Source organism: Haliotis rufescens, unplaced genomic scaffold (genome assembly GCF_023055435.1).
Source record: "Haliotis rufescens isolate VD_foot unplaced genomic scaffold, xgHalRufe1.0.p SCAF_39, whole genome shotgun sequence".
Lineage (NCBI taxonomy): Eukaryota > Metazoa > Mollusca > Gastropoda > Lepetellida > Haliotidae > Haliotis > Haliotis rufescens.
In genome coordinates, this window is record NW_025964101.1 from 2,144,322 (window position 1) to 2,169,360 (window position 25,039).

Here is a 25,039-nt window from a genome sequence, read left to right on the forward strand (position 1 = left end):
TCCGTCAGCTTCTAAATAATGCCTAGCTAGGTATACAGTAACATGTAATACTTATTGATTTTGGCCAGTCAAAACTACCACAACCTTTCCCAAAATTGTGATGTGGCAAAGATGTTAAGTCAGATTTGTTTGATACGATTTCGATTTAACAGGCACGATAATCATAGGAGGCGAAAAGATGCTTGGAGATGTGAGCTCGATGATACGAAGTTCATCCTTACAATGCGCAGGATACGCCCCAAGTGTATTATAGTGATCAATAAACCAAATGGATATCTGAGTATGCTAACGTACCTTTTTTCCGTGGACTGTCTTGTATTCTAGCGCGCCGTTCTTCAAGTATTTTCTTTCGTTTGTTAATCTTGTCCATAATTGATCGGGCTTCACAAGTTTCCATCTGAAACTCTCCTTCTCCAAGCATGCACATCCGACCAGCTTCTATTGAGAATGTGTTGGGTGTTACAATGTATTTCCTTATGTGCTTGTAGGGCAACTCCAGTATGACATCACCGGATACCAGGTGCCGGAGCTGGAGGGTCTCCTCGTGGATGACCAGATGGTAGGACTCCTCATGCTTGGGGGAACCTTGGTCCATTGGCCTTTCACTGAAGAACACTTTGTATGCTGGATCTAAATGGGGGGAAACATATGGTTGTTTTTTTGTTAAACTTTGCAGAATTATGAGAAATAAAGGGTGTCTTTTCAAATGATTTGGGATACATTTAGTTAGCATTTTATTTCATATTTAAAATGTATAACCATTTATACTCCGGTTTTACAAAAAAGGAAACCCTGGACATACTGTAGGTCTAAAACGTTATCTGTTTTTTGTCTGCTTATGTCAGAGACATTTGCTGTATGTTTTCAAGTACTGACCATTGTGCCCCCCCCCCCCCCCCCCCCCCCCCCACCCACCCACCCAGCATACCCCATACCCTTCGTCCAAGATATTGCATATATTTTAATTTTGTTTCAATTTTGACGAGTTTACGCATTTGAATAAAAAGATGTCATGAAATGTTTACTTTCAGAAAATATCTAACACGAGAAACATTTGCGTATGTGTTCCTAGTTTTCATTGGTTGTACAGCTCACACGTTCTGTCTTTGAAGCCCTATGGAGAACTTACGATACGGTCACTTTTATGTGTAAAGATATATCGCCTCCCGCCCCACTGTCGCAGTTGCAGAAGCATATCTATGTTATTATGCAAAACAATATGTAAAGCGCACCGAAAGGCTTGCCCTGGGCCAGTCTGCCAGCCTTCAGAATAAGCGCATTTGATCACGGACAAGAGAAAGGCACGGTCACGTGATATGCAAATTAGCTTGTGACAGTGGTGTCATGCTGAGTCATCCCTGCGCGGGGGTGCGGTAGGTATACTGCTGACAAAACGAATGTTTGGGATTCTGGGATTCAAACAAACAGTCATAGGATCATGTCACGCCCAAGGGAGACAACGCTTCACAAAAACATATCGGCGACTTATGCGAATAAGGCCACCCCTGGAAAAAAAAGCGATGTCACGTGTTCAGATGAGTAAATAAAAAGATAGAAAGAGACTTCCTGTTTGCAAACAACTATAGAAGAATGAACAACAGTGTTCGAGGATCAGTACAAAATGCATATCTGTGTAAACAGTGTTTGTGGTCATGTTCTATTAACAGGAAATTGAATTAACGTTGATATTCATGACAATGCTATCAAATTCTATAGGGACCATGTTATGAAATGGACCAACAATACAAGTGATAGCAGTTCACAGTGCATGGAAATAAGTGTGCATGATTGTGACGAGTGTGTAACGTTTGGTGAACACATAGCTGTGTCACAATGACCCACATGTTTCCCTCTCCATCTTCCGTTTGACTGGTTACAGAGGCTTCCCTTTGGCTCTCCTGCTGTATCACACAGAGGCCTGAAATAAGAGTAATTTATATTATATAATTAGTATAAATCCTTATAACATAATATTATTGTCATATCTTAAATTGGTTAGTCCACATGACGTGGCGAAACCATATATTTCCATGCTGTACTAAAGATGGTGAGTGAGTGAGGGAGTGAGTTGGGTTTACCGCCGCTTTGAACAGTATTCCAGTTATATCAGGGCGTAGAGCTTAATGTGGGAGGAAATCCCGAAGTGATGCAGGTCTTGGATGTTACCACTTTGTTGAATGAAAACCCAAGCACGGGTATGGTGCTTACAAACCTAGAAACCTATTCTGGGCACACCGAGATTCGAACCCACGGCCATAGGTTTCTGGCGTGACCAAGGGACTGAGCTCTGCACAGAGAATTGCGGCGCCTTACTCGACTGGGCCACCCGTGCACTGGTATGATGCGACCGGAGATCGAACCACCGACCTTCCGCTCTCCGGGCAGACTGGTCCTCTGGTTACATTGTATATATCTGCAGAGATACGCTACATCAAAGATGGCATGCCTTCTGTCAACGCGATGTCCTCTAGTTACCTTGAACCATCGCCACTGATAGGCTACATTCAAGATGCATTCCTTCTTTACACATGATGTCCTCTGGTTACATTGTTTATATCTGCAGAGATACGCTACATCAAAGATGGCATGCCTTCTGTCAACACGATATCCTCTAGTTACCTTGAATCAAGGCTACATTCCAGATGCATTCCTTCTTTACAAATGATGTCCTCTGGTTACATTGTATATATCTGCAGAGATACGCTACATCAAAGATGGGCATTCCTTCTGTACACTTGACATCTTTGAACACATCAACATTGATTACACCTTTACACAACTTTAACACAACTACCTACCTTCGTTTAGGTCACCCGTACATTGACAGAGAAGGGACAGGCATTGAGGCATTAAACCAGGATGGCAAAACGTGTTTGTGCACAGATTGGATCAATATGCGGTGATACAAACAACAATGATATATTCGTATGCTATTATTCAGATAAATGATCGCTTTTCACTAGTTTTATTATCATGGTAACGTTATATGGTATTATCATGAAAATGAATCGCAGAATTATCCTTGACTACCACAACATGTTACACACGCGTTGTCAACGGCAACACAACATGTTACGCACACGTTGTCAACGGCAACACAACATGTTACGCACGCGTTGTCAACGGCAACACAACATGGAAACGTCACCATAAACGGCGCTGCTTGCTCTTGCATCTGAGTCAATCGTAAATTATTCATTACGCAGAACAAATGTATGTTGAATACTATCATTGAGTAAAGAGATATTTTGTCATATAAATTCATGATAACCATGAAACAACGTTGCCAGTTGTTTCTTGCTTTTGAACTGTATACACCTTCGAAAAGATTATGTCCCACAGATGTAATGCAAATACTACTAACTTCAGTAATATGATTTCACATGTAAAGCTTTTCAAGAATCAGTGAGTGAGTGAACTTGGTGACTGAATTGTAGGATCCTAGCAAGACCAAGGCACACAGCTCTGTATATAGTAGATATTGTATTCGGTGGTTCATATATTACAGAAACTTTACTTTATTTCAACTTATGAAGGACAGATAGATTTAACAAAATGCAATACAACAACTGAACACATTTATGCCTTGACGTTGTATAAATGCCTGTGCAGGTCACGTGATGTTTTGAAGATATATGTACTGGGTCAGAATTCAGAATGTCTTCAATGGTGGCAGTGATGAGGCGAAGATGAAATGGGGTGCAACGTAGCGTTCAAGATAATTGCAGTAAAATAACGACGCGCATGCACGTGTGTGCGAGTGTGTGTGCGAGAGATAGAGAGAGAGAGAGAGAGAGACGAAGAAGAGAGAGCGAGAGGGAGAGGAGGGGGGGAGGGGGGGGAGAGTGTGTTTTTGTGGACGCTGATGCTAGTCCACTGACATGCCATGCGGCAGTTTCACATGGATACCGCACGCACTCAAACATACTATACTGACCCCGCGCCGACCGGTCCTCGATTTATCTCTTCAATCCCGACGCCAGGCAGGTTAACAACAAGTACCAGCTTTTAACGTCCCACAAGATTTCAAATTTCAAAACCCACCAGCAGTTTCATTCTCCTACACGAACACCATCTCATCCAAGTTGTTCAGCAATATGAACGTGTTGTAGAAAGTTGACATGGCAGCTCATGTTGTAGATTTCACTACTAATGGCTACCAAGACTCCTCATACTGTCACTAACCTGTTGGTCGGACCGGCGGGTAGCCTAGTGGTTAAAGAGTTCGCTCGTCACGCCGAAGACCCGGGTTCGATTCCCGACATGGGTACATTGTGTGAAGCCCATTTCTGTGATATTGCTGCAATATTGCTAAAAGCGGCGTAAATCAATCCTCACTCAATTACACACTAACCTGTTGGTCATATAATCACAGATGACTTCTCAATTGTTGACAATGACAACCTTCGTCAGTTATTCAAAAATGGCCCAAAATATCGCGAACAGTCTGCTTCCAATTGGAATCACAAATTCAAAATAATTATGGATGCTGTCGAAATGAATAGAAAAAAAGAAGCTGACCCTATAACATGTCCTTCGAGGGGGTTAAGCTAATGCGTGATGTCATTTGCTGAATGCACAAGCAGAAAAAGAGTTGGAATAATCTCATTCTGTCACATCCATCTGTTACATAACCATTATATGTAGGAGTAACTACATTCATTATTTGATAGGGGCGGTAGGGTAGCCTAGTGGTTCAAGCGTTCGCTCGTCACGCCGAAGACCCGGGTTCGATTCCCGACATGGGTACAATGTGTGAAGCCCATTTCTGGTGTCCCCCGCCGTGATATTGCTGGAATATTGTTAAAAGCGGCGTAAAAAAATACTCACTCAATCACTCGTTATTTGATAAATGAATTCGGTGTAAGTGATACGTCATGACATACAGGAGGTTAACTGAGGGGTATGTTCAATGAGGAAGAACTCTACCAAATCAGGACTAACAACCATGGCTTGACTCCATACGCTGAAGACATGTCCTGCAACGGTACTACCATGTCCAAGCCTTTAAGATAACCATAATCCAAAATTCAATCCCGGTAAGACTTTCTTTAAAAACATATTTCACATATGGAATGAATACGATGTGGATTCTCAAAAGCACAGTTTGCTTCATTTTTTGCAAACTCTGAAAAGGACCAAGTTCATTTCTGTCAAAGCCACCGTATTGATGCTCTGGTATCATTGCATGATGGTGAGTGAGCCGATTCTATCTCCTTTGTTTCATATTTATGAATAGTTTCAAGGTGACTTGTTCCCTCTTGTTTTGTCTTGTGGGTAGTTTTTCGTCATTCTGAATCTGTATGCATAGATCTCAATATGAAACCGATGACACTTACGACATAGTCGGAATCGTACAATGGTCTCTGCTTTTAGCAAGGATTTGTTATGATCATGAAATAAAATTTCGCGTTTATATAAGAAATATCCCCCGAACTAGATTTATGTATGCGATTGAGTATTGTCAATACAGGTGACATTCGTGTGTCCACTGGGGCACGGGTGGCTCAGTCGTCTAAGGCGCCGCGATTCGCTGTGCAGAGTTGCGTCTCTTGGGCACGCCACGAACTTATGATTGTGGGTTCGAATACCGGTTCGCCACGATTATGTTTCTAGGTTTGTCAGCACCATACCCGTGCTCGTGGGTTTCACCGAAATGGTAAACGTCTAAGACCAGCATCACTTCGGGCTTTCCTCCCACATTAAGCTGACACGCCGTCATATAACTGGAATAATTTTAAAAGCGGCGTTAAACCCGACTCACTCGCTCACTCGTGTGTCCACTGACAAAAATCATCCAATAAATAGACACAAACATATATTTTGATTCTAATGGCTATGATTCCTTGCGGCTTCCAAAGCGTCTGTGTGTGTTTACAAACACAAAATTTGGATTGAAATAAAAAATGGAAGGTCTATAACGGTACGCCTACATTTCCTTAGGAAGCGACCGCCTCCGTTTTCTTGGGATAGAGCGTGCGCCCGAGGAGCGGAAGGTTTGGGGTTTGATCCCCGACCGCGTCATACCAACAGACGATAAAAGATGCTGTTTGTTATCCTGTCTGACGCTCGACATGAACGGGATAAAACTAGCACTGGTCGGCTCGGAGTCCGTATGCTGTGTCTGAGTGTGATATTCATGTTAAACTGCGGCATGATATCTCACTGGGATAACATTATAAAATCGGCATTAGTCGGGACTGGTACAAGCAACCGCATACGCACGCACGCGCGTGTCTCTAAACCCCATCTCATCTCTTAAACACGTTCCTGGAATATTCTTCAGACATCCCAAGGTTTTCTGGCGCAGTGGACCTGTAGTGAACACAAGTAAGCATTTCATTTATTTTATTGATTTTTTTTTGTAATGCAAGCCACAAGTAACCATTTCATTTATTTTATTGATTTATTTTTGTAATGTGAACCATATTGGGCGTAGAAGTAAGGATTATTCTGTAACTGTGCTACGTGTTTCCTTATCATCTGTCCATCAACATGAAAACACGCCAAGGAAGCAGCATCTGTACCCGTGTCCGACACAAGTTCCATTGTCCATCACCCATCTACATGAGTGTAACAGTCACGCCAATGGACCTCAATGGCCGCCCCTTCTCTGACAATGTACGGGTGGCCTGAACGAAGGAATGTCGTTGTGTTAAAAGACGGGTGTAGATGCATCCAATGTTGATGTGTTCCAGCACACGCTCCACCGCCCACCGCCCACCGTCCACCGTCCACCCAGCCTCTTCCTTCATCTGCTCCTCCAAGCGGACAGAAGGTTAATCCACAATGTCGTACAATACCTCGTTCTCGTATCTGGTAGTGTCTGTGTTGACATACAAGTGATCGAGAGCTTTCTCTTGCACGCGCCCCTTGTCTCCTCCATCTCCAGGTTTTTGTTTACATCCTGTTGAACAATAAATAACGAGTTGGAATGCATTATGTTGATATAACAATGAACTAGATTATACTTGTGATCTTTGTATGGCATTCAGAAGATATAATTTTGAAGTAAATGTTTAATAACGGTGTTAGAATATACAGTAGAAAATCACTACTACTGAAATAAAGTTGCCCAACCTTATTAGTTTGTCATTAATGTACTCTCTGTGTGATCTCGATTCATGTTATGATGCAATGCTAACTTGTTTACACATATAATCTACCGCTTTACGTGCATTATAATTGACGCGTGATAAATTAGATCGGTTCTGATATTTTTATCAATGTCAGTAAATGTAACAAATGCTATATTTGGGATAACACTTTCTTAGTAAAGTATAGATTATCGTACTTTTGGGGTTCAGTCCAGTCCGGGATTCGAACCCCCATCGTCAGAGTGGGGCACACAAAGTCAGCATCTAACCCACTCAGCCACCGAGGTACGAAAAGTCCGACAACTGGTCGTCTAGATCACTACTTTGTGTACCCCTCTGACAAGTGTAAATTGGCACGGCTCATTGGCCGAAAGCTATGAACACACAGTGCCATTTAAAAAATTGTCAAATGTAACAAATGTTATATTTGTTATATTTGCAAAATATCAGTTAACACTAACAAACATGGCATATCATCCAAATCACTCGCCTACACTCAGACACACACGAACATGTGAATGTTGGGTATTCGCAGACACGGCCGACTCGTGGGCACAGTGTACAGTGATTTCGTATTAAAATCGGGAGTGAGTTTGTTGACATTTTTTTATATATATTGAGATTGAATGATAATAATTAACATTATCAATATTATTGATACTTAGCGGAATTGTGATGTGTCCTATTTACCTCAACAACAGTTCATTTTGTACAAGAAGGCACATTATTGGTTGGGTCGCTTCCTAAATGAAAGACACATTTTCATTGGTTGCAAGTTTCCTTTATGTTTCTGAGTGTTTTCTTGTGTAGGTTGTTTTGTAAATAAATCTCACGTCAGATCACGTCAGGTAATAATGCAACACACACACATATATTATTACCTACAAATTAAGATTTAAAATACATTTGCCACATACAAATTCGCAAATTATATTTGTTCTGTCTCCTAGTGTACCGTGAATTGTGTCTACGAGTTTGACGCGTCCACGAACTCCCTATGTTGGTTTCGAGTTCACCTGCAGGCGTATTATCTATATGTGAATCACAAGTTAACTAGGGGCGGTCGGGTAGCCTAGCGGTTAAAGCGTTCGCTCGTCACGCCGAAGACCCGGGTTCGATTCCCGACATGGGTACATTGTGTGAAGCCCCTTTCTGGTGTCCCCCGCCGTGATATTGCTGGAATATTGCTAAAAGCGGCGTAAAACAATACTCACTCACTCACAAGTTAACTAAGCAAGGATAAGATATATGGATGAACAACTTCTCATTACAATTGTAATAACGAAGTTGTTCATCCATATATCCTAACCTTACTTAGTACTCCAACTTCTAAATGCCTCTCAAAGACTTTACTCAAGTTAACTAGTTTCAAACAAATCAACCCTCTTACCTTTTGCAGCTTTTATCTTTTCAATTTTCTCCACCATGCTCTTTACGATTGAAGAACCGTCGGCCGTCTCCATGTTAAAAACTCCTTCACCTGATAACGATGTCCGTCCAGCTTCAAAGTAGAAATTGTTGTGAGTCTTTCCATAGTTCCGGATGTGTATGTACGGCCATTCATAGATGACCCGGTTGGATTTGACATCACACAGACACAAGCTTGTGTCCTTCACAGCAATGTTATACACCCCTTTGAGATGACAGCGCTTGTGCGTCTTCTCGTTCCCTTTGATGTTGATTCTGAACAACGACTGATTCTCCATAGTCTGTGTATATACAATAGACACGAGTCTGTCAATGAGCAGATTCAAATTATCATTCAGACGATGTTGACAGGTTGACCCAGATCGGGTAGGTACATGTAACGTGAAAAATCTAACAACTTTTGCAATTTTGCAATGTAATGATCCGATAATAACCTTGTGGCAAGTATGACTTTCCTGTTAGAGCTTACGTGATAATACGGGTATGTTGCTCGACTGGTTTTTTAACCTTCGATTTACTCATTCAAACATGGTGAGGGTATTCAATACCCCTTCTTCCGCAACGTGATGTTATGAATAGATATCTGGATACACCCATCTCTTACATGACGGGTTAGGGTGAACGGGTATGTAAATATGTAAGTGTGTGCTATACAAACGCTCATGTGGACAATACATGTGAACCTGTCAACAACAGTATCGATGTAAAAAATGTAGTCCACCACTGGATCACACATTTCTTTTGAGTGTACATGTATGTTGAAGGAGTGAGTGAGTTGGGTTTAACGCCACATTGAATATATCCAGTTATTTCACGGTGTATCAGCGTAATGCCCCCGGCATTGGTAGGATGATTGACGATGCAACAAGATCCCGAATCCACTGTAAATGATAGGCGCGGTAACAATCATTCGTCACCACTCGCCCCTGTTTGTAACCTGCGAAAATGGCCACGAGAGGGGCACGAGTCGCTATTCGGCTTGTCCCGGAATAACACGAGCTGGTCACGAATGGGTAAAAATATCCCCACTCCACCGATCACGGCTTGTGATGTACATACAACGCTAGCAAGCCAGCGATAGTTACACCAGGAAGTATGACACAAATAGGGCTAACACAGACATTTCGCTATTCGGTAACCTATTTCCCTAAAACGTAATTGTAAATTCGACAGTCAGTAAGTCTCCAGACCAATTTTTAGTCAATTTCCCTTCTACTTGCTCGCTGATTTCTACTCTTAGATAACGTATAAATATGTTTGCACATATACAGCACAGCCTGTTATAATACCAGTTTTGTACATTGGAAAAATTTGCATTATAAACAGATTGGCATTATAAAAAGGTCGGTATTATAAACCGGTTGGCATAATAAACAGGCTGGCATTATAAACCGGTTGGCATTATAAACCGGTTGGCGTTATAAACATGTGGGCATTATAAACAGGTTGGCATTATAAACAGGTTGGCATTATAAACAGGCTGGTATTATAAACATGTTGGTATTATAAACAGGTTGGCATTATAAACAGGTTGGCATTATAATCCGGTTGGCATTATAAACAGGTTGGCATTATAAACAGGTGGGCATTATAAACAGGTGTGCATTATAAACAGGTGGGCATTGTTAACAGGTTGGCATTATAAACAGGCTGGCATTATAAACAGGTGGGCATTATAAACAGGTGGGCATTATAAACAGGTGGGCATTATAAACAGGTGTGCATTATAAACAGGTGGGCATTGTTAACAGGTTGGCATTATAAACAGGCTGGCATTATAAACAGGTGGGCATTATAAACAGGTGGGCATTATAAACAGGTGGGCATTATAAACAGGTGGGCATTGTTAACAGGCTGGCATTATAAACAGGTGGGCATTATAAACAGGTGGGCATTATAAACAGGTCGGTGACTGGGAAGCAGGTTTTCCAGCACGAGTGTCATCTGGCTTGGCTCTGCTGTGTTGCTGTTTCTCTGGAACTGCCGTGATGTATGTCCCTGTGTCTGTACTAAATTCATACGGTTCGCTGTAAACACCGACAGTACCCCCAGGGCAGACAATCTTGTTCTCGTGGAGACCTCCTTGTCTTGTACTGTTGGTGTTCACGTACGTGTGATGACTTCTGGCAGCTCCAACAACTCTCTGTTCCTCATCTCTGATGCCCGCCTTGCCAGCAGATGGACGAATGTTACATCCTGTTAAATACAACCGTGGTTGGTTAACTGGTTTACATTATTGTGCAGAAGCTACTTGAGTAAATAGAATACCTTTTTTACCCATACCACTCCATCATGCTTTTAAACAAACAGTGTAAATGTTACACTGCGAAAGGTATATGTGTCGGATCCATATGTCTTATATTATATACTCCAGTGTGAAAGAGTTTTGAAAAAAAGTTGAGAAAATTGATATGCTCATTGCATCGAACATAACAGTTGATATTTGACTGCAGTGAACATAACACTTGATACTTCCCTGCTGTGAACACTTTGATGGAACTATTGCCATACAAGAGTCACCTCCCCTCAAATTGTCTCCCTTTATCATAAGTGTCTGGCCCGTTCACAAACTGTTGACTTCTATTTTACGTTAGTTCCATGTTGACAAGGCAAAATAATGACAGATAATAATTTATGTAGTTAATATTACTTTATGGCGTTTGTTATTCTCTTGAAAATGTTCCCGTAAACTGTAAATTTCTCACTTAACTCGTCAATCGAGACCGTTCGTTTCACAAAGCGCCATTTGTTTTACTTAACCAGCGTGTATTGGTTCGCTTCCAACAGCGGTTTCGAAGTTTTCAAGACACGAAACTACTTTTTAAGTCGCATATACAAAGAGTGGTGACCCGTCCCTGTGTGTTAGGTAGGGGGAGTTTACGTTTCAAGTTTTTACATTTGTAATAAAAGATTTTAATTTTCCGAAAACTACACAAAAAGTATATAATAAAAAGGATATTCCACGTGTCTCGTGAAATATCATGTTTCTCTCATCTCGTGACGGGGGAAAAGGAGATATGAGAGAAACGTGATATTTCACTCGACACATGAAATATCCTCTATTTATTCATTTTAGTAGATGGTGTTATAAACTTTCACATAACGGAACAGGTATTATTACAGGTAATAATACTCTGGTAGCAAACCCGGGTATTTAAATAAATAAATGCAGCAAAGAGTGTTTGGGTAATCCTGGCACAGTCAGGCTGGTTGGGCTCATCATCAGCTCAGCGAATGGGAACCAGGAAGCGCTGCCAAGTCAAACCCACTCAGAGCTTTTCGGAGAATGTGAAGACTCCCCAACACTGCAGCCTTCTGCATTACCCAGATTGTCAGAAGGGCTGTATTCCTGGTAGCAAACCCGGGTACTCTCCCAATGTCATTCAACAGATTGGGAGGTGCCAAACCTAAGGCACCGAGAACAATTAGGAGTCGGACAACTTGGTATTTGGGATGCAAGCGTGACATTTCGAAAGCGAGGTCCGCATATTTGCCATGTTTTTCCTCAATCTTGTCAATCACATTACTGTCAGAAGGGACAGAAAATTGATTTCATTGGATTTATAAAAAAAAACAAGATCAGGTTTGTTGGCCTGGATACGTCTGAGGCTGTAAATGGGCCTATTCTAAAGAATTTTGTATTTATCATTTTCCATGACGCCCTCTACATATTCCGGGTCGTACCATGGATGGACTTCTGTGTCAAAACCACAAGCAAGGCGAAGACGGTAATAAAATGATCGAGCTACACCATCATGTCATTTGAGATATCCACTGACAATGAGTTGGACAGTCTCATTAAATTCATTACATAATCTACCACATGCATGTACATCAATTAGATAACTATAGGAAGAAGGCCAGGATGCGTGCCACTCTGTGCACAGCGTGAACTGATGCAGAGATGTATTGCGGATGTGGAACATTTGAAAAGCACGTGGTATGAACGTGAAACATAGATACACAATGACACAATATTAATGACTGAAACTTAATATATATCTTTGCAAGATGTTTATCTTCATAATAATTTAAACTTAAGGTGGCCATTTACCATGTGTTTTGAAGTCTCGTTGACGAGGAAAGCCTCAAAAATGCATTTTTTGTGTGTGATAAAGGTATCCAAAAGATAAACTCATCAAACATTCAAATAAGTTTCATGTAATGCTCAAGTCATGTTTAACAGTTTGTCCTTTCATGCTGATGTAGGGTCTTCTCGTAGGGTGCAGGTTGTAGTACCCAGCTCAACAAGTAGTGATATCAGCAGGTCATGTTTGGGATGCTTACTGGGGTCTTTATTCAACAAAATGTCAAGATATCGTCTTACAACACGGAAGTGGGAGCTGTTCATGTTGAAAATAGAAAGAATTAACTAGACAGTTCATTAACCAAATGTTCCCATTTTCTGTCAAAGTGTTTATTGTTTTGTTTTCTGTGTGTAATTGATTTCTTTATCCGAAATATATGTCAGATTTACATAAAGTTTTCAATTGAAAATTGTTTTTTTTGTTAATACTTAATACATGTATGTATTGTTTAGATGCCAATATGACGTGATTCTTCACAAGACTGAGAGGTAAAAAACACTCCAGTCAACTTTCCCTTAATGTCGAGTAATATTCCAGCAGCTCCAGCCTTTGGTACGAACAGTTCCCAATTTGTGGGGTAAAATCAAGAAGATTTCAAAGAGCGTCACACGACTCTTGCTAAAAAGTCGCTTGGTCAAGGTAACAACATTCAAGGCCTCAGTATAGCTTTCAAAAACACGTATACTAGACATTTGGAGGACATTTCCAAATGTGCAAGTATTTGTGATGGGCACCACCAGTGGGGCAGGATACGCTCATCTTCCGCGAACACCTGGTGTCATCACTGTTTGATAGTGATACATAAACACATGCTCAGGATATAGCCGAAATCGTACAATCGACTCTGTCTTTGGCAGTGATTTTACTTATGAATATGGAAAGGGTTTGTCGCTTCTATCTAATAAAAAATTGGTATATATGAATAGTGGAACTAAACATGTAGGCTCATAGATATGTTTTATTGTTAATTTTGCATTTTGGCCCCGTATTTTACATGAATATTACTCTAATATACACTAATAGAATAGATCATTTGTAAATGTACACACCCAAACGGCAAAATAGTGATAAAATATTTCAGGGATCACTGAAAATAAGGGATAAAAGGTGTTCGCAAATAGGATAAACATGCCCTACTCTTCCGATAACTACTACTACTCATAAATGTCTGAAATACTGGAATATTGTATCGAGACTAGATTTTATTCAGCTACAGCTACAAAACAATTTCTTTTTTTATGTTGTGGACTCGAATGTCAAATACATAAAAACAAATAATGGCATATATAAAATGTTTGAATTCTTGAGTTACTGCCCATTTGATATTCTGGGGTTGGGGTAGGGGGATGTGCTGGGATTTAAGTAAAAAGAGTTTTATCATTGTTTTAGATACAAAGAATTCTGGTTTTGTGCTGTAGCTGAACAAAATGTCAAGTCTCAATGCAAAACCCCTGCCCCCCCAGAATATCAAATGATCGGCCCCTTACGAGCTACTCACCAGCCGAACACGATATTGTTTCTGAGAGTGTCGAACTTCCTTTTGGCGTTTTGCATATTCCTTCAACAGCTTTGTAAATTTCAAAATTTTGGTTTGTATCCATAGCAAAAACACCTTTACCAGTTGAAGACCTTCGCCCTGCTTCAAATTCGAATGAATGGCTAGTTGTCCGATATCTTCGGATAGTATTGTACGGCCATTCATAAAGGACGTGGGAAGATGTGAGATCGCACAGGCACAAGCTCGAGTCCTTCACCATGAGGTTATATGCTCCTTTGAGATGGCATCTCTTGGACGTCTCCTCTCCTCCCCTGATGTAGACTCTGAACATTGTATCTAGATCAACCACAAACAAAGTTCTCGAGAATATCACAGATAAAGAGTACCCCTTTCCCTTGTCTCAGTTGTCACGTAGAAAAAATGCCTCGTTTAAAAACACTCGGTTTTAGGACATGCACGCTATGGTAATGCGTCCTCTGTGGACCGAAATGTAACAGATAAATCCGAAAACCTTGCTGTCCACCCAAAACGATCACAATGAAGCATCAAGGCAAGGCCACATCCTTTTAACTGATCTACTTGTGTGACCTGGACATATCACGCTTAAGAGGAAAAATGATCTCACTGTATGTTCACGAATTTGATGCATGACCGGTAATGATGTCTAATATCAGTAGTTCCGGGCATTATATTAAATTCGGTTTATATTCGACCTGATGTTGATGTTTCCAGCTAAGGTGTACTGTACAGTCTGTTACAGTCAAACACCGCTGTGTCGAACTTTGATGTGTCGAACTTGTCTCGATGTAAAAGTTGGGTTCTTTATTCATCATTTTCGGTTGTGTCGAACATCGTATAACTCGAAGTATTTACGTAAATCCCTTCAACTTCGACACAACGGTATTTGACTGTATGTGTAAACTCCCTCGGGATTCTGAGGCATCCCAGGCATCTCTTAAGAGCCGGCTAAAATGGTAGGTGTTCCTCTCATTCACCGGTTGGTCAACTCCAGACTAGGGGGCGGTCGGGTAGTCTAGTGGTTAAAGCGTTCGCTCGTCACGCCGAAGACCCGGGTTCGATTTCCGACATGGGTACAATGTGTGAAGCCCATTTCTGGTGTCCCCCGCCGTGATATTGCTGGAATATTGCTAAAAGCGGTGTAAAACCATACTCACTCACTCCAGACTATGTGTTTCGCGGGCCACCATGATATAACAGGGACAGTATTGACTCGTATATGTGTAGAGAACCCGGGAACGTGTTTATGTCGGCAGGATGCACGTGTGTTAGACATTGGAATCAGACACACAGACACTGTACACGTGTCAGTCAGTAGATGTGTTTGAATAGAAGCGGAACAAACCACCTTCATTATCATATCGACTAACAGCAGAGTCCACTGTGCGACTCAGTCTATATCACAAGCACGTGTTTATGACTCACTATCAAATAGTGATGACACCAGGTGTTCGCCAAAGGTTTGCATATCATGCCCAACCGGTGACACCCGCCACAAACACATCCATACATGGTTTCCCGAACAGAATACGGGAACATATAGTCGGACATTGATTTTGTCAATACTGCGTCAAATTTGGAAATAGTCTCGTCGTGTCTACTACGTGAATATTTTAACCTTGATGGAACAACCTTTTAGCAAGAGTGTTTGACGCTCTTTGAAATCTTCGTAGAAAGCATACTTGATTACCCCAAACGTAGACACCAAAGGCTGGAGCTCCTGGAATATTGCTTGACATAAAGGGAAAGTTGACGATTTGAAAATTGAAATCATCCCTCTTGTCTTGTGGATAGATCTTTATCTGAAGACGCTCCAAAGCCAGCAATTTACACAAACAGTTTTCCTTCAAATTCGTTCATAACATAGGTATTTCAAAACAAGATCCCTCAAGCGATATCGCCTGTGGTTACCTCGCTGTGTATGTGAATCTGTGCTTCTTTAAACATTTCATATTTCATAATTAATGTGTGTAACAGTCGACTTGAATCTTCCTTATATTTTTAGAGTCTTAATGCCGAAGTTCATCTTTTATAAGTGGGCGAGTTGGGTTTAATTTCGCTTTGAATGGCATTCCAGTTTTATAGCGGTGTGTCAGCCTAGTGTAGGAGGAAAGCCCGAAGTAATGCAGGTCGCCAACGTTTACCACTTTGGTGGAATCCACGAGCGCGAGTTTGGTGCTGACAAACCAAGAAGCATAATCGGAGCGAACTGGAATTTGAACCCATGATAATAGGATTCTGGCGTGCGCAAGGGACGCAACTCGGCACATTGAATTGTGGAACTTCATATAAGACGACTGGGCCACCGTCTGTCCCCTCTTTGATCAGATGTGTAAACAAGTATTGTGAAGCGGATATCAGCTAGCTTCAATGCATGTTGAGTCACATCCTGACAGCTATTCTGGTGATAGAGTTGTCGCGCGGAAGGGAATGTGTCGGTGTACGAGTAACCCTTCTCATCTCAACGGCTATATAAAGGAAGTAAGTTGCAACCGTGGCTTTAGAGACTATTGAATTACAGTGCAATCATCCCGTGACGTTCTCCTTAACCTTACCCGCTTTGCACTGTAAATGTATGCCAACGAGATGTTCCTTTGGGAGCTTTGTGAGCGTAAACAACCACTTGAATAAACAAAGTAGATGTTTTTCACTGTGTGTCTCGGTGATGTGTTGTCCTCACACATGTGAATCGCAATATGGCTGCAATATTGCCGATGCGATGTAAAATTTTAACTCACTCACTCAATCACTCACTCCTCTCACATGTAATGAAGTTCTTATTCGCTCGTTACAACGAAGAGATCGGCTTCGAGATTCCCAACAGGGTTAATGTTGAATGAGAATGCTTGGAGTTCCCCGTCGTGGCATCTACTCTGTATTGAATATATTCTGTATTGAATGTATGGTTAATCTGTCTTACAACAGTATATATGAAACAATATGATATAATGATTGTTAATCTGTCTTACAACAGTATATATGAAACAATAAGATATAATGATTGTTAATCTGCTTTACAACAGTATATATGAAACAATAAGATATAATGATTGTTAATCTGTCTTACAACAGTATATATGAAACAATAAGATATAATGATTGTTAATCTGTCTTACAACAGTATATATGAAACAATAAGATATAATGATTGTTAATCTGTCTTACAACAGTATATATGAAACAATATGATATAATGATTGTTAATCTGTCTTACAACAGTATATATGAAACAATAAGATATAATGATTGTTAATCTGCTTTACAACAGTATATATGAAACAATAAGATATAATGATTGTTAATCTGTCTTACAACAGTATATATGAAACAATAAGATATAATGATTGTTAATCTGTCTTACAACAGTATATATGAAACAATAAGATATAATGATTGTTAATCTGTCTTACAACAGTATATATGAAACAATATGATATAATGATTGTTAATCTGTCTTACAACAGTATATATGAAACAATAAGATATAATGATTGTTAATCTGCTTTACAACAGTATATATGAAACAATAAGATATAATGATTGTTAATCTGTCTTACAACAGTATATATGAAACAATAAGATATAATGATTGTTAATCTGTCTTACAACAGTATATATGAAACAATATTATATAATGATTGTTAATCTGTCTTACAACAGTATATATGAAACAATAAGATATAATGATTGTTAATCTGCCTTACAACAGTATATATGAAACAATAAGATATAATGATTGTTAATCTGTCTTACAACAGTATATATGAAACAATAAGATATAATGATTGTTAATCTGTCTTACAACAGTATATATGAAACAATAAGATATAATGATTGTTAATCTGTCTTACAACAGTATTTATGAAGAAATAAGATATAATGATTGTTAATCTGTCTTACAACAGTATATATGAAACAATAAGATATAATGATTGTTAATCTGTCTTACAACAGTATATATGAAACAATAAGATATAATGATTGTTAATCTGTCTTACAACAGTATATATGAAACAATAAGATATAATGATTGTTAATCTGTCTTACAACAGTATATATGAAACAATAAGATATAAATTTGTTTGTGTATGTATAACCTTCACTTTGTGTGAGCTCAGTTGGTAATGACCTTCACAGAGTGAAGGCCACTGTATTGCAGTGGCGGCGACGTTCATACCATGATGGGCTAAACCGTCAGTGTTTACGTCATTTCAAGAATTTCTCGTGTAAAACATATGAATGTACAAAATGTGTCGTTCATACGCTCATGAATCTCAGTTTCGTGGTCATGTGTCCGTATCTCGTGTAAACTTCACATAAAGGAATAATAAACATATCCAATTATCCAGCACAAGCACTTGGATCCAGGGCACGATTCTCCCCTTTACATAATTTTGGAGCTATGGTTCATAAGATAATATAGATCCGAGGTGCATCACAATGTACGGTGGCCCATACCCGCCACTGGTGAGATCATTTTCCCCTGTAAGCCTCTATATTTTATCTCACCAGTGGAAAAAAATATAGAGGCATACATTGAAAAATGATCTCACCAGTGGAAGTTTCTGGCGGCCGCCAGATAAAATATAGAGGCATTCAGTGAAAAATGTTCTCACCAGTGGCGGGTAACAATGAGGCATCTTGTGTTTTATTCGAATACCTTTGGGATTATAGATATTAATATTTCCAAAGAATGTATTTCCTTGACAAACCGTCAGTTGTCAAATATGTCCTTGTCATGTTCACTTTCCCTGTGGTTGTAGATAAAGCCGTGTCAATTTTATGTAATCGATCCTCGTGTTGTTTCCACACTGTTCGTTGAGTCCTTGTTTGTTTATGTATTGATATCTGTTATTTGAGTGTCTTCACATACAGCTAGGGCGGTGTGTTTGTGCAAGGTGTACATTGTACATATGTTCATTGCTCGTTGCGATGCTGGGTGCACGTTGGGCCCAGTCGTCTGAGGCACCGCAATTCGCTGGGCAGAGTTGCATCCCTTGGGCACGCCAGAAACCATGATCCGGGGTTCGAATTATGTTTCTAGGTTTGTCAGCACCATACCCGTGCTCGCGAGTTTCGCCAAGTGGTAAATGTCTGAGACCTGCATCACTTCGGGCTTTCCTCACACATCAAGCTGACACTCCGTGATATATTTGGAATGATGTTCAAAGCGGCGTTAACCCAATCTCACTCACTCATGGCGATGCTATGAACAAAACCCACTATATAATTAGTATGTGTTTATGAATTACTATCAAATAGGTATGATATTAGTATGAGGCTCTTTGAAATCTTCTAGTTCAGCCATGGGCACAATGTGTGAAGCTCATTTCTGGTGTCCCCCGCCGTGATATTGCTGGAATATTGCTAAAGCGGCGTAAAACCATACTCACTCACTCACTCTAATTCAGCTGAGTAAATAAGTGGAAGGGACTTAGCTATTGAACGATATAAGATCATCGCAATACCGAAAGCTTGAGTTAAACGTCTTGACAAGATTCCTTGTTTTGGTTTTGCTTATCCGAGCATTAATTCCGATTCCTATGCAACAAGAAACAGATCATCAGGAAGAAGAGCACAGTGTGTGCCCGTGGGGATTCCTATTCCCTGCCTAATGGTCCAGTAGAGACTGTCGATTACCCGGACATACAGTCGGGTTTTCCTAAAGCTTCATTGCTAGTCCTATTGTTTAGCAAATTGGTTGTTGTACTTCATGTCCGGGTTTAATTGTAATCATGTCAATTTCTACTGTTTTATAAATGTCCTACCCCGACACATTACAGGGATGTTATCATTGAGGAAGTTCAGAATTTTATCATAATTTTTTCTCCGGAAAATTCAGATGACATTTGCTTTTGTTTTTGACAAATTGTCCTGAGCCTCTGAAGATTTTACGACATTTTGTAACAAAGGCCCCATTCATCCTTTAGTTTGTCATGTGGAATTGTGGTGTACAACCTTTAAAACGAAAATATTTTGACAGAATTGAACTTGGTTCTTTGCTGAGATTGCAAAAAGTTAAGCAAATGTAAGATTTGTCGGTACATTTGGTGGACCAAGCAATATACACTCTTCAAATATAAGAAACGCACTGGTAGATTTTTAGTAAATTTATTGTACCTAATAAAGTCGATATATTTAATTTAATATCAAAGATACAAATATGACATTTTGGAGCTCGGTAGTCACATGTTGTCGTTGTACAAAGGGATTGAACACTGTTCATTGTCATGTCACCTAAGGCCACAAGATTGCGCTGAACTCAGTATCTCGTGTGACCGCCCCGGGTAGCAATCACGGTTCTGCATCTCCTCGGCACTGACTGGATAAGTGTTCGAATTCTGTCCTGCGGAATTCTACGCCTTTCTGCCTGTAGCGCGTTGGCCAGTTGTGGGAGTGTCTGTGGCGTGTTCCGACGTTGACGTACACGTCGATCGAATTCATCCCAGAGGTGTTCGATTGGGTTGAGATCTGGATATCTCTACGGCCAGGGCAAGTAGTTGATGTGGCATTATGGAGGTTGTTTACCGTGACACGAGCTGTCTGCGATGGAGCGTTGTCCTGTGAGATCTCGTGGTGTAGGATATCGCCCCCACACCATGACGCTAACGCCACCGAAATTGTCGAATTCAAGTACACAATGTGGAGCAAAACACTCATTTCGACGACGATAAAAACGTTTTCTTCCATCTCGCCGATCAAGAAGAAATCGCGATTCATCGCTAAACCACACTTATCTCCAGTTTCTCGAATTCCCAGGCTGTAAGGTATGACACAAACGCCAGCGTTGCTGTCGATCAAATCACTTATGCGTCCTACAGTCTCCGTAGCGGTGGCATTGCGATGGACAATCGAATGTAGCTGTGCTGTGCAGGGGTGGTAACTCTTGGTCGGCCGGTTCTCGAACGGTCTGCAGTGGAATTTACTGTGTGTATCGATCCCAAAGGCGTCAAATGTTGCTGTGGTGGACGTTGAAGTGGTGTGCAACAGAAGACTGGGATTCCCCTCTTTGGATACGTCCTATGGCGATGTTCCGATCGGCAGCGCTGAGTCTCGGCATTTTCGAACTTGAAAAATGTTAACAATTGAATGACAAATTATTGGCTTATGCTTGCCTTATTATAGCCACTAGCACAAGTTACGAATGACATAACTTTCACGTGCATTTTGCTTTACTGTTTTCCTCCATGACATTTTTGAATAAGTGTGAAAACAATGCCGTTTAAGATATGATAATTGCAAATCGACAACGGCTGCGTTATGACGCACCGTTTGTCGAATATTAGGCCACCAACACTTTTCCAATAACATATATCCGACTTATCTACCGTTTTTTTTTGTGTAGTCGGGTTCAAAGAACAACATACTACCTGTGCGTTTCTTTTTTTGAAGAGTGTATGTATGGAATGTGATGGCGCTTTGGAATCCAGTACAAATGAGGAATGAGCATGTTTTCTGGAGTCTAGTCAAAATTCGATAGTACTGATGCCTGGTTTGTAATCGTCAGTTAACATACTTGCCAAAGAAAGGACACAATAAATCCAACCTTCGTTTCAGATACAGTAAACTACGTTTATAACGAACACGCTTATAACAAACTGACGGATATAACGATTTTTTTGTCCCGACCATTTGCTGTACATATGTTGTATATGCTTAAAACGAACTACGGTTATAACGAACTAAAATTAATGGTCCCTTTGAGTGATATAGATCTCCTCATTTATCAATGCCTTGAAACAATTGAGAAACCATATTCAGTGTCGTATATGGATCTATGTGTAGATATTTAAAATTATGGCAAACCTCTGTACCTAGCTGTATGACAAGAGGAATGGTTCGGCAGATAATCAAGACTGATTATTCTCAGGCTTTGATGTATTGAACTGACATGTGTTCGACAACAACCTGCTCGTTTGAGCAATTATTTCACAACAGGCACTTTCAACTAACTCGTCAACACCGTGACAGTAGCTCAATAACAAAAACACTCGTCAGTTACTGACAATGTTTTTGTTCCTGCTACTCCCCCAAGAAGGGCTTTTCCGTTCATTCGTCAATGCTGTATTTTCGCCAGACTCTCGCCAACAGTAAGATTTTATCAATAACATAATAAGGACATATTTAACAGTTAACTTTTGGTTAAGGAAATATAATCTTGGGAGCGATTAATATGACTAAAGGTAGAAACATCCAATAATCAACCTTAAAATCATATAGAAAAATTGGTTGAACCAAGAATGCATACTGTGTTTTTATGTTTATGAATAATAATGGCGCTCAACTCGAATCCCTGTCTGTGTGGCCTTATGAATAAATTGATATGTTTCTTGTTCATGGAGAGACGTAAAACATGGTGTGCACACTTTGCATAAATCCGCTTGACTACAGTGAACACTCGCTTGTCAGGACCCCGTTTATCCGAGAACCCCGCCTTCCGAAACCTACTCCGGGGAAAGTTTACTTGTGTACCAAGGGACATGACTCGCTTGCCGCGATTGTTAATCCGGATTTCGAATGTCCTCTGAAGTGTACTGAAAATAAAATATGTGAATTGCTGGATTTCCTCGTTGGTAACATCTATGGGACATTTGGGGATAAGGTATGTAGGCAAGAAGTAGACACACCTTGTTGATGATCTGTTTCTTTATATAGTCAAACACCGATGTGTCGAAGTTGAAGGTAACTGCGTAAAAAATCGAGTTATCTAAGGTTCGACATAACCACAAATGGTGATAAAGAAGGATTACGCAGAAGCTTTTACTTCGAGACAACCGTAAGATCGACACATCAAAGTTCGACACAGCCGTGTTTGACCGTACATTTGAATCGGAATCCCTGCTCAGATTGGCAAATTCAAAACAAGGAAATTTGGCCAAGTAGTTTACTTATTAATCAGCTTCGGGTATTTCGATAATCGGATATCGTTCAATGTCCATCAAGTAGCCAATTCCCTTCCACTGATTTACCCTTCTGAACTAGAAATAAAGGAGACTAGTGAGACCGCCTCGTCTGTTTCATATTAGATCTGTGTATAAAGATTCAGAGTGACAAAACACTCTCCGCAAAACTGTATGACAAGAGGGATGACTTCACGTTTCCAAATGTCAACATTCTCTTGATGTCGAGCAAGTTTCCAGCAGCTCCAGCCTTTGGTTGTCTACATTTCACAACTTTTGAAGTACAATTGCATGTGTTTTCATGGCAGGACTCGGCCGCGAGAACGATATGACGTATGTCCGTAGATCCCCAGTATCTGGCCGCTTACCAGTAGTCTATTTCAAGGTGCGGTGAGGTGAGGTGAGTTTAACGTCGCGTCCAAGATTATTGCACTTATTTAGCGACGTGCATGAACGTTTGTGTGTTTGTGTGGCTGCTTGTACTAGTCCGGACTGATGCCGATTTATAGTGCTAGCTCACTGAGATACCATGCCGCAGTTTAACATGAATACCCCGCTCAGACACAGTACACTGACTCAGAGTTGACCAGTCCTTGTTTCAGCCCCTTAATGCCGAGCGCCAGACATGGTAACAACAAGTACCATCTTTTAACGTCTTTTGGTATAACACGGTCGGGGTTCGAACCCCGGACCTTCCGCTGTCCGAGCGGACGCTCTACCACTAGACCACGGAGGCGGTCTCTATTTGAAAATAGCGTCGTCGTGTAATATTTAAATCTGACCACAGTTCGTCTAATCATGGAGTCTGCAAGTGATCTGTTATCACTAGATATGAAGTAGCACTTGCAGAGTCCACCACAATATAGCATGCTATTTTGATACATTTATCTGTCTACAGTACTTACAATTTAAACCAAATGTTCACGATATCCGTTACTTTCTTAACATGACATATTACGCATCTGATGTCGCAAAAGTGACGAAAATACGTATTTGTAAAACAAACCTCATGGTACTAGATATGTCATTATTTATTGTAGATGTACGTTTTTGTAGAATGTATATGTAGCTCTGAAAGTTATGAATGAGAGTAACGGGATATTGTTGTTGAGATGTCATCATTTGGTTTTGTCAGTCAATAGGATGTCAAGTGTATTAGTCCAAGTATTTAAACATGGGTTTATCTTTAAATTACATCTAAAAACAGGGTTGACTTATGGATTTCAACTTCTTTATTGCTTTAATGCAAAAGAAAATGAAGTTGAAACACGTAATTTAAGCCTATTAAATGAAATCAAAATCGCATCAACAAGAAATAATAACGAGTTCGTTGTACATTACAGTCGAGTAAAGTATATTTCCGTGTATATTTTCAAATCTTAACGTATATAATAAGCAACATATACACAATATCTGTGATAATTCCCGTATACGTGGCACAGTACATAAGAGGTCTTGTTCAAAGGACACAAGCGAAGCAAATGTTAAATATGATTATTCTTGGGTTTTATTGAACATAAATTATGTATAAAACGATATAGTCACTGCATCGTTAGAGGGGTGCGTTCATGTATATATTAAACACTGCGGGGAGCACAGCTTCAACAATCCCGTTACCAGTACTCTTATAACCCTTTCTTGAATGAGCGTACACACATCCGGGATGTTTATGGTCAATTTACACAGGAAATCAAGGAACTCTTTGCTGAATTCATCAAAAACCAGTCCGTGTAGTATTTGTGTTGAAGCTACGGAGTGTACTGTGCTGGAAATAAAAACTGAAAAATTGTAAATACTTTCATTGTGAAAATGTTGCACAAAACACCCGAAAAAGCATCTACAGTTTAAAAATGTACAATGGTATATTGTGTGCATGTCCCTTAAAACCCATGCCAGGGAGGGTGACGAATATCCCCCCATGATGTTTTACCGTGTTCTAGGCCCATGAAGATCCGGGGTAGAATAGGTATCCATCAACCCATGCTTGCCGTAAAAGGCGACTATGCTTGT

The 25,039-nt window shown here is 40.3% G+C and overlaps 2 protein-coding genes and 1 long non-coding RNA gene across 4 annotated transcripts; all 3 read right to left on the reverse strand.

Moving 5' to 3' along the window:
• Positions 1-292: 292 nt before the first annotated feature.
• Positions 293-3,153, reverse strand: LOC124147215. 2 transcript variants are annotated; one of them, XR_007218035.1, is made up of 3 exons: positions 2,799-3,153; positions 1,843-1,918; positions 293-630 (listed from the first exon to the last, which is right to left on the reverse strand). It is a non-coding gene; the product is annotated as an uncharacterized LOC124147215 (long non-coding RNA). The 2 variants fall into 2 exon arrangements; XR_007218034.1 differs by having other exon boundaries at positions 2,620-3,153.
• A 2,695-nt stretch (positions 3,154-5,848) lies between these two features.
• On the reverse strand, positions 5,849-8,948 carry LOC124147213 (docking protein 2-like). Its single transcript, XM_046517850.2, has 2 exons — positions 8,488-8,948; positions 5,849-6,907 (listed from the first exon to the last, which is right to left on the reverse strand). The coding sequence occupies exons 1-2, from the start codon at positions 8,801-8,803 to the stop codon at positions 6,780-6,782; spliced, it is 444 nt and encodes a 147-aa protein (XP_046373806.2). The 5' UTR covers positions 8,804-8,948; the 3' UTR covers positions 5,849-6,779.
• A 218-nt stretch (positions 8,949-9,166) lies between these two features.
• On the reverse strand, positions 9,167-14,743 carry LOC125372238. Its single transcript, XM_048381518.1, has 2 exons — positions 14,112-14,743; positions 9,167-10,721 (listed from the first exon to the last, which is right to left on the reverse strand). The coding sequence occupies exons 1-2, from the start codon at positions 14,440-14,442 to the stop codon at positions 10,420-10,422; spliced, it is 633 nt and encodes a 210-aa protein (XP_048237475.1). The 5' UTR covers positions 14,443-14,743; the 3' UTR covers positions 9,167-10,419.
• Between the last annotated feature and the right edge of the window lie 10,296 nt (positions 14,744-25,039).

What these genes read in the sequence shown, in the direction of transcription:
- LOC124147213 (XM_046517850.2), bottom strand. Translation starts at nt 8,803, where the DNA reads ATGGAGAATCAGTCGTTGTTCAGAATCAACATCAAAGGGAACGAGAAG. An exon ending in AAAGATAAAAGCTGCAAAAG is followed by an intron (nt 6,908 to 8,487) that starts GTAAGAGGGTTG and finishes ATTGTTCAACAG; the next exon opens with GATGTAAACAAAAACCTGGA.
- LOC125372238 (XM_048381518.1), bottom strand. Translation starts at nt 14,442, where the DNA reads ATGTTCAGAGTCTACATCAGGGGAGGAGAGGAGACGTCCAAGAGATGC. An exon ending in AACAATATCGTGTTCGGCTG is followed by an intron (nt 10,722 to 14,111) that starts GTGAGTAGCTCG and finishes TGTATTTAACAG; the next exon opens with GATGTAACATTCGTCCATCT.